Source organism: Sparus aurata, chromosome 11 (assembly GCF_900880675.1).
Source record: "Sparus aurata chromosome 11, fSpaAur1.1, whole genome shotgun sequence".
Taxonomy (NCBI): Eukaryota; Metazoa; Chordata; class Actinopteri; order Spariformes; family Sparidae; genus Sparus; species Sparus aurata.
The window spans coordinates 11,131,073-11,143,679 of NC_044197.1; the positions used below are offsets into that span (position 1 = coordinate 11,131,073).

Below are 12,607 nucleotides of genomic sequence, written 5' to 3' on the forward strand. Positions count from 1 at the left end.
CTAGAGACAAACTTTGTTTTGTATTGTTATTATCACAGGATTAATTATGTTACAATTATTTATTCTTAGATTGACTTGTTTCAGTGTATAGAAACGCCTGTAGGAACCAATAAGACTTATGTGGGAACCATTAAGACTCCTATAGAAGACTCCTGTAGGAACCATTAGACTCCCGTAGGAAACGTTAGTAGGGACCGTTGAAGTCCTGTAGATTTGTGTAGGAGATATTAGAACCTTAGAAAAACAAACCAAACCATTAGGACAACATAAGTAGCCATTAGAAACCATTAGAAACCACCAGGAACCATTAGAAACCAATAGAATATGTCTAATGGTTTGTCTGACTTTTTTCAGCAGGGTACATATCTGGGCCACATACAACTAACCACAAATAGCCCACATTTGGCATGCCATTACATAAACATGCCATCATTGCCAGACCTGGCCCACATCTGGCTAACATTCTATTTACCAGGTCAGAAATAGGCCAAAAGTGCCGGCTTGATGCCAGATCTGGCCCAGACCTGTCTGTTACAGATCTGGGCCACATACACCTAACCACAATTGGCCCACATTTGGCATGCCATTACATAAACATTGCCATCATTGCCAGACCTGGCCCACATCTGGCTAACATACTATTTACCAGGTCAGAAATAGACCAAAAGTGCTGGCTTGATGCCAGATCTGGCCCAGACCTGTCTGTTACAGATCTGGGCCACATACACCTAACCACGATTGGCCCACATTTGGCATGCCATATCATAAACGGTGCCATCACTGCCAAACCTGGCCCAGACCTGTCTGTTACAGACCTGGGCTACATACACCTAACCACAATTGGCCCACATTTGGCATGCCATTACATAAACGGTGCCATCATTGCCAGACCTGGCCCACATCTGGCTAACATACTATTTACCAGGTCAGAAATAGGCCAAAAGTGCCAGCTTGATGCCAGATCTGGCCCAGACCTGTCTGTTACAGATCTGGGCCACATACACCTAACCACGATTGGCCCACATTTGGCATGCCATATCATAAACGGTGCCATCACTGCCAGACCTAGCCCAAATCTGGCTAACATACTATTTGCCATGCCAGATGTAGGCCAGAGGTGCCGGCTTGATGCCGGATCTGGCCCGGACCCGCTTGCTATGTGGGGTGTTTCTCTGTCGGCATCCAGACTGACGGATGCCGGGGTTTCTCCGTCGGCGTCGCAGCCAACCACCCCTAGTATTCCTGTCAGTGTCCAACCATCCCAAGTGTTTCCCTATCTGCGCAAGTTGAAACCCACTGCTGTTTCCAATCACTCATGTGGAACCCCTAAAAACTACATGGGATAAAAATATTCTTACAGAGAGAAACAGGACAGTAAAAAAGTAAACAAAAGTGTCATGAATACAAAATGGAAGCAAAAAATATAAAAGGTGAATGACATGAAGGGAAGAAGCCAGAGTAGAGTCATGTTTCATTATGTCAAAGTTCATTCCCTGGATCAGAGAGGTCTCAATCAAAGATAACTCTGTCACGTGTAGCAGAATAGTGAGGACCCAAACCCAGACAGACAATCAAGATTAAAAAAAAAAACCCACAAGAAAAAAAACAAGTACAGAATAAAACCATGTGGTATAGAAATAAGATCAAAGGGATAGAAATCCAGCTAACCAGTGATCAACTGCCCCTGCCAACACCCTAACACACCTCAACATACGGGATGCTTCACTTTGCCACTCTACCACATTCCGTACACACACATACAAATGCATAGACTATCAGAACGTGTATGTACAGATCCTGCAGATTGTTATCACCTCACACTGCATATTTGCACTGGTAATGTAATATACAATATGATGCTGTATGCTTTTTGTACATGGAGTTATTGAGGTATCAGCTGTACACAATATTTTATTTTATCATTATTATATTCTATACATTTAGCTTCTCATCCTTGTGTTTCATTGCCAATGGCTCTCACACTTGAAGGCCAAGGGAGAATTTTATTATACAGGGAACATTTTTTTCGAAGATAAAAGCTTTTACTTGACTTGTTTTAACTTGAATCATCAGAATCAGAATCAGAATCAGAAATATTTTAATAATCCCAGGGGGAAATTATTTTTGTTACAAGCTCCAGATATACAAATAACATATATTATACAAGCAACATCTATTAAGAGCAAATTATAAATATAAATATAAACATAAATAAAATTATATATATATATATATATATAGCTATATATATATATATATATATATATATATATATATATATATACATACATAAAAGATCAAATATACAATTAAATAATGTGCAAGAAGTACAAAACATAAATGACTGTCCATGTTTGAGTCAGATTACAGAAGGAGGGGTGTCTGACTCTCTTAGGGAGGCGTTATAAAGTTTAATGACCACAGGCAGGAATTTTCTGTGGCGCTCTGTGGTGCATCTGGGTGAGAGGAGTCTACTGCTGAATGTGCTCATCTGCTGGGCCAGTGTGTCATAGAGAGGGTGTGTGACATTATCCAAGATGGACTGAAGCTTGGACAGCATCCTCCTCTCTGCCACGGTCGTCAGAGTGTCCAGCTCCTCCCCCACGACATCACCAGCCCTTCTGATCAGTTTGTTCAGTCTGTTGTTATCTGCAACCTTCAGCCCACTGCCCCAGCATGTGACAGCGAAGAAGATCGCACTGGCCACAACAGATGGCAACCACAACGTGGACTTTAACTACCCTTCATCCAAAATGTTCACCATTATCAAAAAAAGTGAATAACTTTCAATTCAACAGTAAACATTTTTAGGTGACACATACTGATCAAATGAAAAAGATCAATTACGGTCAATTGAAAACATTAACATTCTCTGTAATGATCCTCTGTTAGGGCACTTGGGATTAATCTAGCTAATTTAACAGTTTCATGCCTGGGTTGGAGGCAGTACTGCTCAAAGCCAACGCAGGAAACTGGTTCCTGTGGTTTATCTAATTTGTCACAGAATTCAGACGAACTGCTTTGAGTTGACTTTTTCAAAGTCTGCCTTCCACACTAAAGAATTTGCACACATGCTATTAATGTATTGAATATATTCAACAAAAATCACCTGATCAAGAGGCTGAAAGTGTCCTAAATACAGAAAAGTAAAATAAGTGAATGATGAAGGACGTGAAAAGTAAAAAGCAAAGTAAGAAGAGGAAGAATTAAATGGTATACTTGTCATGCACTGATTGCGTGATGTATGCACACCAGCCAATAAACAAGATGGAGATGAAAAGACAACACATAGTTGCAAACCTTTGCATTTTCCATTGCACACAGGACGTGGTTAGAAGTCCAGTGTGCAAAAAAATGACAAAATGACAGATTACCTCATCACAGAGTGATTCTTGGGGTCTTTTGGTGTGCAAGGGGCAGTACCTACAGTTATGGAACAGAAAACAGTTACCATCGGTTAGCAGTTAGCCTGCTCTGGTGATATTGCATCTTTTTATTGGTAGAAAGAATTCAGCAGGTGGCATTAATTTGATCTTAAATTACATTACACTATTAAGTTAATACAATAATAATAATAATAATAATAGTAAAATAAAGATGATATGATTATAATTGATGTCCAGTCCTCCTTTGAAATATCTATCGAAAAGATTTATGAGATTGACTGTTAAAAATGTAAGAAAAAAGGTTTATTTCTAAACAGACTGACTGCTCTGCCAGTGTGTCCACACAAATTTCTGCCACATATTCTGGCATCTTAAGGACAATGTTATATTAGCCTTCCTCTCACTGTTATCTGTGAAGATGGAATTGGCCAAAATGACATATTCTGTCAGGTATGTATCATCAGGTATCATTTCAATGAAAATGTCAACAGATTCATAATTCAATGATTTCTAGATTCACAACATTACGAGAAGAAATTCAAAAAGAAGTTTCTGCTCACAGGGTGATTTTGGGGGTCCTTTGGTGTGCTGCAGGATTGCTGTAGGTGTTGTGTCTTTTAACTGGGACAAAGACTGCGACTAAATGCACCCAATGGCTATATGGATGTGTCAAAGTACCTTCACTGGATCAAGGAGATTCTCAAGTAAAAGAATTCAGCATACTGTAGTGTCTCGTACTGGCACCTCGGCTCTGGGATAGCCTTGCACTTAGCAGCAGTTCGGCTGACACTGTCGCTATGTCCAACTTCCGTGAAAATGTGTTTAACTCTTAGAGAATGGCCTGTCTTAACATCTGACCTTCCTTCTTATTTCTTTGAAAATCTCTTTGTGCCGTTTGCTTCAAACCTGTTCTATGAATAAAACTTTTATATCATGAAATGTTTTTTGTTTTTTTTTATGTGTGCATTTCTGTCTAAAGTGTATACACAAAACCTTTAAGGGTAAGTTTTATGTAGAATTCCTACCTGAGTCTGTGTATGTGCAAGGTTCTTGGATGTGTATTTGTTTAAGTGCAGATGTTCATGTTTGCATGACTCAATAACATTTTATGACACCTCACATACAGTGAAACATTAGTATGTGAGGACTCAGGACACAATAATCTGCAGTACAGAGGCCCCACAGGGAACAGTCCTGGCCCCTTTCCTGTTCACTCCGTAGACTGAATACTTCTCCCAGAAATCACCCCACATCCATCTACAAAAGTTCTCTGACAACTCTGCTATTGTCGGCCTCAACAAGGACGGGGACAACAGAGCTTACAGAGAACTTATTATGGACTTCGTAGACTGGTGCCAGCGGAACCACCTCCAGCTCAACACAGGGAAGACCAAAGAGCTGGTGGTGGATTTCCGTTGGCACAGACAAACCTGCACACAGGTCAACATCATGGGGACAGACGTTGAGATGGTGACAATGTACAAGTGCCTGGGCGTTCACCTGAACAATAAGCTGGATTGGACTGATCACACTGCAGCTACATACAAGAAAGGTCAAAGCAGACTCCATCTGCTGAGGAAGCTCAGGTCCTTTGGAGTGCAGGGGGCACTCCTGACCTCTTTCTGTGACTCTGTGGTGGCATCAGCCATTTTCTATGGAGTAATCTGCTGGAGCAGCAGCATCTCAATAGCAGGAAGGAAAAGACTGGATACACTTATAAAGAAAGTCAGCTCCATCCAGGGATGCCCTCTTGACCCAGTGCAGGTGGTGGAAGAAAGCAGGATGATGGACAAGATATCATCGCTGCTGGTGAGGAAGTCCCACCCCCTGCCGGTCACTATCTCAGCACTGGGCAGCTCAGCTATAGGCTAATACACCTCAAGTTAGGGAAGGAGAGGTATCACAGGTCCTTCCTTCCTGCTGCTGTCAGACTGTACAACCAGCACTGCTCCCAATAGACCTAGCATGTGCACTATGTCATAAAAGAACCCATTCTCTCTGTTTTTTGCATTAACTGGACAATTTCACAGACCCGTATCTGCTACAATTACACTGTTAACAGTGAAAAATATCATTTGTATACAATGTATATGAGAGTTCTATTTTGTATTTCTTTTTTGCTGTATTGTTTATTTTACTTTTATTGTTGTTTATTACAATACCACTGTCCTTTGGCTGCTGTGATGAAGAAACTTCACCATTTGCGGGACAAATAAAGGAAATTCTGATTCTGATTAACAGACAACTACTAATGAGTACTAATAGCAACTGTTAGCTGCTAATAATGAAATAAATTCAACTTAACCAAGTTTCATAATGGCTTCTGTGAGAACACTGATGATCAAATCTAAATGAGAAAACTGTGGTTTCTGTCGTTTGTCACAAAATTTTAAACAACAATGTCAGCAGGGTGTGTGAAGTAGATCCACATAAAGAAAACTTGTCTGGTGTCTTTGTGTTTTAGAACGGAGGCAATCCTAGAGTTTGTGTACAAGAAGGTGTATCCTGCTGTAAAAAGATTGCACAGCCAGACTTAATATCTACTAAGCAGATTCATAAAGGAATACAAGGTAAACTAAAAGTTACTTATATATACTTATATACTTCCAAAAAACATTTCTTATTACAGAGTTTCACACTTTGGTTTTTGTATGAATTACAACAAATGAGATAAAATATATATCAGTGAGGTTTTGAGTCAGGCTCACAGGGGACTTCTAGGAATGACTCATAGTAGACAGACATGTAGGCACTTGCCAACATAGAAACATCAGGCTGCAACGACCCCATGTACAACTCTCTTTTAAAGTGAAACTCTCGCCAAAATGCAACCTAGGCTTTTTTTGTGAATGTATATGAATCAAACCCTCGTGTAAAAGCATAATTATGATGAAAGAGGCACTACTACTGTAACTGGTTGGTAAATAAGATTTCCCACTTAGGTTAAATGTAGTTGTCAGGGTTCATAAATGTCAATATATGTGTTTTTGTTCTTTTATTTTGTGTGTAACATCCTTTAAATGTGAGGAAAAGATGAGTTAGAGTGCAAGTGCATTGGCACAGGTTATGGTGTTGTTGCAGATTATGGCCACAAGGTGGCAGTATTGAGTAATGTTATTGTAACTGCAATAGGTGCATCATGGTCTCTCTTGGACCCTGGTGATACTACGAACGAAGTTTCATGTTGTGTCGAGCCTTCTTGCCCAAATATTGATTTTGTTGCTAGTGTAAAAGTGCCCCATGCACTCCCATTGAAAATGAGTTTGAGCTGAAAACGAAATTACGTTCAATCTTAAAAGTGCCTCTTTCATCATTATTATGCCTTTACACACAGGTTTGACTCATATACATTCACAAAAAAAACCTAGATTGCATTTTGGCGAGAGTTTCACTTTAAGGCAGTGGTTCCCAACCTGGGGGGCGCGCCCCCCCTAGGGGGCACCAGAGATCGCAGGGGGGGCGCACAACTTTGTCTGTTCTGAGGTTGTGAGGTTAAAGTTATATTTGTGCAACCCTCTGAGGTCGATTGACGCGCCGGAACGTCAAAACGTGACCTATTTAAGATGACGTAGCAGCAAGACGGAGCCTCAGTGAGTCTCAGTCCGACTTATGTGTTGGAGCAGCCTTCAAGCTGTGTACCAGTTTTTAAATTGTGTTGATAGGCCAAGTAAAACCGGACTTATGACAAATAATGTACGGCACGCTTTTTCGTTAACATTACCGTCACGTTTGCTGCGCGTTTGGTGCAGGAAGAGACGGTCAACACGGACTTCTCTCATGAAAGTGTCGGCAAGCAGGAAAAGTGTTTGCGAACACGTTCCTATTGGTGGAAAAAGGCACCACACCAGCCAATCACAAAATTACATGGCAAGACATGTGATTTGGTTGATGGGGGACAGGAGGAAGTTGTGGAGGGACCGACAGTGACGGTAAGAGAGTTGAGAGATGTGTGTCAAAATGAAAAAATAACTGTACAGTCACACGTGAAGTTGTGCTGAAAATAATGACACCAAACAAGGCAAGGTAAATAGTTTTTAAGGTGAAATATAATGGTAAAATCAAAAATAGTCAAAATGGCCAATTATACCCTGGACTGCATAAAATCCCAGTAACACACCCAATCAAAACTCTCTATAATCCAAATTGAAACATATTTCTTGGTCCACATTTAAATTCACTAAGCTATTTATTACCAACACCCGTATGAGGTAGGCCTTTTCTGCTCTCTGGTAGGCCTATTCTGGTCGTGTGTCTGTGTGTGTGTGTGTGTTTGTGTGTGATACAAAACACAAAAAGACACAAAAAGGAAGAAATGTATCTATATACATTGTAAAACGAGGAGAATATAGCTGTTGTTTATTTTTGCAAATAAAAGTTTGTAATTAACCACTTTATTCTTTTAGTGTATGCAGGTTGGGGGGGCCTGGCTTGTCTTGGACACAGGCAAGGGGGGCTTCAAGGAAAAGAGGTTGGGAACCACTGCTTTAAGGTAATGGTATTATTCTGTAACACAGATGATAGAGAAGACTGCAGCTGTGGCATTTGATGATGCAGTGTCCACTAATGGTCAACAAGCAGGGGAACTATAACATGGCCATGGGGCTGAGTATAAAGACATGCTAACTATACACAATAAATACTACATTTGTTTATATTTACCTTATTATAGATCTGTAGAGAGAAAACTCTGAATGATGTCATCAGATCTGTATAATGCTGCAAACACTGAGAATATTTAATATAACAAATGTAAATGTGTTACTTATTACATGCCAAATTCAGGTTTAAGAAAACATAGATGACAGTATGAGTGTATTTTTCCTGAATTTTATATTACATATTGTTATTATGAACAAATAGGGTTTAGCATATCACCAGAATAAGCACTAACTATGGCTAACTGTTGCTGCTGTTTGCTAGTTAGCTCATTTAGCCATGCAGGTAGCAGTCCAGACTTGGACAACTGGGGGAGCAGGATAACAGACAACCATACCTTTTGGTGCTGATCTGGATAAAGAGACGGATCCAGGTCTTTTTTTTCTCACTTTTTAAAGTCAGAGGTAGAGTGTTATTTGCTTTCCCCTACTTGGTTTCCTGTAAAACTGTTCAAGTTGGGACAGACTTGTTGAGAATATTGATTGGAGTTTAATAGTAGGCAATAATAACAGCCAAAATAAAATGAAAACGGAAAATACGCCCCCACCCTGCAGCTGAGTATAGTCGTCTCTGCCCAACCATGAGCCCCCAGTGAACACAGCCAATTAAGGGTTTAATTTGTAGAATATGGCCAGAATTCAAAGCTCTGAAAACACAACGGGCAGCATATCACCAGATTAACCAACAACTGCTCTTTGGCAGCTGTTCTTTGCTATAGTTAGCCACCATAAGTGAACCAGCTCATGGCTCAGTTAGTTCTGGAGCCAAAGGTCCTGAAGTTTGTCTGAACCTGGGCCTTAGATTACAGGGGGAGTCACCACGGTTGACAAGGCCCTGTTTGGATTTCGCAGCCTGACATGAGTGTGGGGGACAACACAAAAAAGACACATACCTATTTGAACTGATACAACAGCAGTTTTTCATCAAGTGTGCATGATTCTAGTCAATTAAAAACATTAACAGTCTCAGTAATGATCCTCCGTTAGGGCACTTGGGATTAATCTAGCTCATTAGTTTCATGATGGGTATGAGGCAGTATTGCTCAAAGTCAATGCAGGAAACAAGTAACCGATAAACAAGATAGTGTGAAAAAAACAAAAGTTGCACAACATTGCATTTTCCATTGCAAACAGGACGTGGTTAGAATTCAAGATAAGATAGATGATAATCACAAAATCAAACAAAGCAACATTCTATATAAAAGGTTGGTCTTTGCAGCCCCAAGAGTACCAGTCAGTTGACTTGCTGCCATCATGCTGGCCCTACGCAAACTTCTGCTCCTTCATGTTCTGACAAATCTTAGGCGAAATGGTAAGCTGACAGAATATTTTTTTTAATTCCATTAAATGAGACATTTACCTTATTTTGATTTTAACTTATCTTTGCAGCACTTGGAGCGAAAATCATAAATGGGGTAAAAGTCCCGGACGACTCGATGCAGTTTATGGCCTCATTACAGACCACAGATGGACATATGTGTGGAGGCTCCCTCATCAGCGACAACTTTGTCCTCACTGCTGCGCACTGTGCTGACAATAATCATCCGTGAGTTACATTTCATCTTCCAGTTTATTTTTAATTTAAAGTCTTTTTCATCTCTTCAAAAGAGATGTAAAATCTGTTGCTTTGTTTTGTTGTTGCCAAAACAATCTGAGAACGTCTACTGACGGCCTCTCAATCCTAACTTTTTTCCAGTCTACCTGTGAGGGTTTTTTTGGGCACCCACGATCTCAGAAAGACTGGGACAGTGAGAAACATTGTGCAGAGATGCAAACACCCTGATTATCAGCCGAACACAATAGAAAATGACATCATGCTCCTCAAAGTAAGCATATATATTTTTTAATCCCATTTGTCCCAGATGAAGTCTTATGTGTTTACAGTCAAATTAGATACATTTAAGATTTGTTTGTTTTTTATTCCTGTGAGGGTAAATGTCAAAATTAGCAAAAAATAAATAAATAAATAAATAAAATGTCCCTGAAATTCTTGCTAAGACACAGCGCTATCAAAGCTGTTATATTCTAGAGTTAACTTTCATTTAAAAGATTCATCAGCTCCATTCATCAGCTTCTAGTGATTGTTTAACTGAATCTTGATGAAGAGTAAAACCATGTTCAGACACTGTTCATTTCTACATTCTGGTTTTGTGTCTCCAGCTGTCTCAGAGTGTTCCAGTGGGTGGAACAATACAACGCATTCGACTTCCCCCTCCTGACATGAACCTACAACCCAACCAACTGTGCCATGTAGCTGGATGGGGAGAGACCGAAACTGATGGCCGTGTTGATGACCTGAGAGTGGTGAATGTGTCTGTTGTTGACCAGAAAGTCTGTAGACGGCAATGGTCTAACGAATATGTTCCTGCCAATGTCATCTGTGCAGGTGGATATAAAACACTCAAAGGATTCTGCAGAGTAAGTTTCCTGTCATTTTTGGAAAATTATTGGACACATATCATATTCTTTTGTATCAAAATATTAAGATATTTCCATTTTACAGGGTGATTCTGGTGGTCCTCTGGTGTGCAACGGGGTGGCTGCTGGTGTTGTATCTTTCGCAGATCAATCGTGTATGAACCAAAGCATACCCAATGTCTATACAGACGTGTCCAAGTTCCTTCCCTGGATCGACCAGATTGTCAGTCGTAATGGTTGTTAAATACAACAACCTTACACAAAACTTTGCTTCAGCATACCTTCATTGTATTTAGGAGGTGTGGTTATGTTTAAGTGATTCTGTCAGTGTTTGCTCCTTAACTTAAAGCAAAATAAAAAAATGTTCAAACATTGTTTACTCTTTTCTTCATCTGAAGACACAAATAGCATTACAGCACAACAGCAAAATATACATTCATGTGACTTCAGTCAGAGAAGCAGGTCTGTGATGAACACTTGTTAACAGAGACTTTATTACAGAAAGGCACATTATAAGAGAAGCAGCTTGTTGAAAAGAGTTTAAAAAAAATGAAAAGTGTGAGTGAACAGAAAAAGAAAAAGAGCCTCATAAAGATTTTCACAACATCATTATCATAACTGAATTCACTGTTTAGCTCGGCGTCCTCTTCGCATGAAGCTATGTAACCTCAGCTAACCAGAGTGAAGGCCGTGTCAAATTGTTGAACAGCTAAGATCTCTGTGATACAGAGTGGGTATGAAGACATTTAAATAAAGAACAGACTAGACTAGACTACACTCTAGTTCAATGTTTAATGAGAATAAATGAATCCTACTGGACAGTAAATCACCTACATTTGGGCAAGACAAAAAGCATCATGTTCATTCAGGCAAAAGAAAAAGTTCCCAGTGATGTCAAACATTTTCTTAAAAATAACATGTGTATCTCTTTAATTTGTTCAAAAAGGCCCTTTAGTTACTGTGTGTACATCTCTAGTCTACAGTGTCCTGTGGTTCAGCAAGTCTGTCACACAATTCAAAGCAAAGATGGACGTTTCTGTGTCAAATAGATCCACACCAAACAGCCATGTTGTTGCATCTATGTTAAATTCATCCAAATAACGTTCACCTAATATTAAATGTTTATTCAACTTAGTATTCAAAAGCAGCGAGAGATACAGTGAAGGCCAATGAACAATCAAATGCCAATCACTCATGTGGAACTCCTAAAAGCTATGTGGAATAAAAATATTCGTACACAAAGTAACAGAGGTGCAAAAAGACTCAGAAGAACAAAACAAAAAAATTAGCCTGTATTTTACGTCAAAAGACCCTGTGATGGCAGAGTTCAGTCTTTTGAAAATGGACCAGACCTCCTTAAACTGCTCCACCCAAGACCCAAGTCTCTGTCAGGTCAAGCGCAGAGAACACAGGCAGGAACACAGGGGATGACATGGGGAAACAGAGCTGAAGAGAGAGATGGAGAGAATGTATTTATTCCAAAATAAAACCGAAAATAATTCAAACCACGACTAACTGAAAAAATCCTACCGGAGTTTTTTTATGGGCTATCGGCCTCCAGGGGGCGCTCTAGCAGGAAGCGCTAGTGCGAGACAGACGGGTGGAAGAGAGTCATTTTGAGCATCATGCACACAGCCATATCATGGAAAACACATGAAGAAATGCATATGATGCAGTTTTTAAGTTAAAGGCAAAAAGGAAAGTGACATTGAGAGCGAAAACGAAAGAGAGACTGAGAAAGTGTCACTGTAAACCCCATTTCGGTCACTTAACTCAAAAATTTAGTGGAAACAGCTTGCACTCAAAACTTTTAGTTTAGTACAGTTTAGTAACATGAAAGTTTTGAGTACACCAGACACAAAATAACTGTGTCACATGACCCTTGTCTGACTGGACATTTATGTCAGTTCAACAGAACTCTCTTAATCACACAGCAAAATAATTTATGTTTTGTGAGCATTTAATTCTATGTCATATTTACAGGAAATATATGTTACATGACATTCATTTTATTATGTTCATTAAGTGTAAACAAAATAATGTGTCATAACTTACTCATTTTATGTATAAACAACAGTTATATATATTGTCATTTTAAAGTCAAATCAACAACATTTTTCATTATTCAGCTAAATCCAAATTTGCTCA

At 39.5% G+C, this 12,607-nt stretch overlaps 1 protein-coding gene across 1 annotated transcript; it reads left to right on the forward strand.

The window, feature by feature from the left end:
- Window positions 1-9,267: 9,267 nt before the first annotated feature.
- On the forward strand, window positions 9,268-10,803 carry LOC115591186 (granzyme B(G,H)-like). Its single transcript, XM_030432943.1, has 5 exons — window positions 9,268-9,353; window positions 9,431-9,587; window positions 9,738-9,867; window positions 10,202-10,459; window positions 10,545-10,803. The coding sequence occupies exons 1-5, from the start codon at window positions 9,296-9,298 to the stop codon at window positions 10,701-10,703; spliced, it is 762 nt and encodes a 253-aa protein (XP_030288803.1). The 5' UTR covers window positions 9,268-9,295; the 3' UTR covers window positions 10,704-10,803.
- The last annotated feature ends 1,804 nt before the right edge of the window (window positions 10,804-12,607 follow it).

Excerpts from the sequence above, each read along its gene's own strand:
- LOC115591186 (XM_030432943.1), top strand. The coding sequence starts at position 9,296 with ATGCTGGCCCTACGCAAACTTCTGCTCCTTCATGTTCTGACAAATCTT. Across the intron at positions 9,868-10,201 it reads ATGACATCATGCTCCTCAAA|CTGTCTCAGAGTGTTCCAGT; the intron begins GTAAGCATATAT and ends TTGTGTCTCCAG. Across the intron at positions 10,460-10,544 it reads CACTCAAAGGATTCTGCAGA|GGTGATTCTGGTGGTCCTCT; the intron begins GTAAGTTTCCTG and ends TCCATTTTACAG.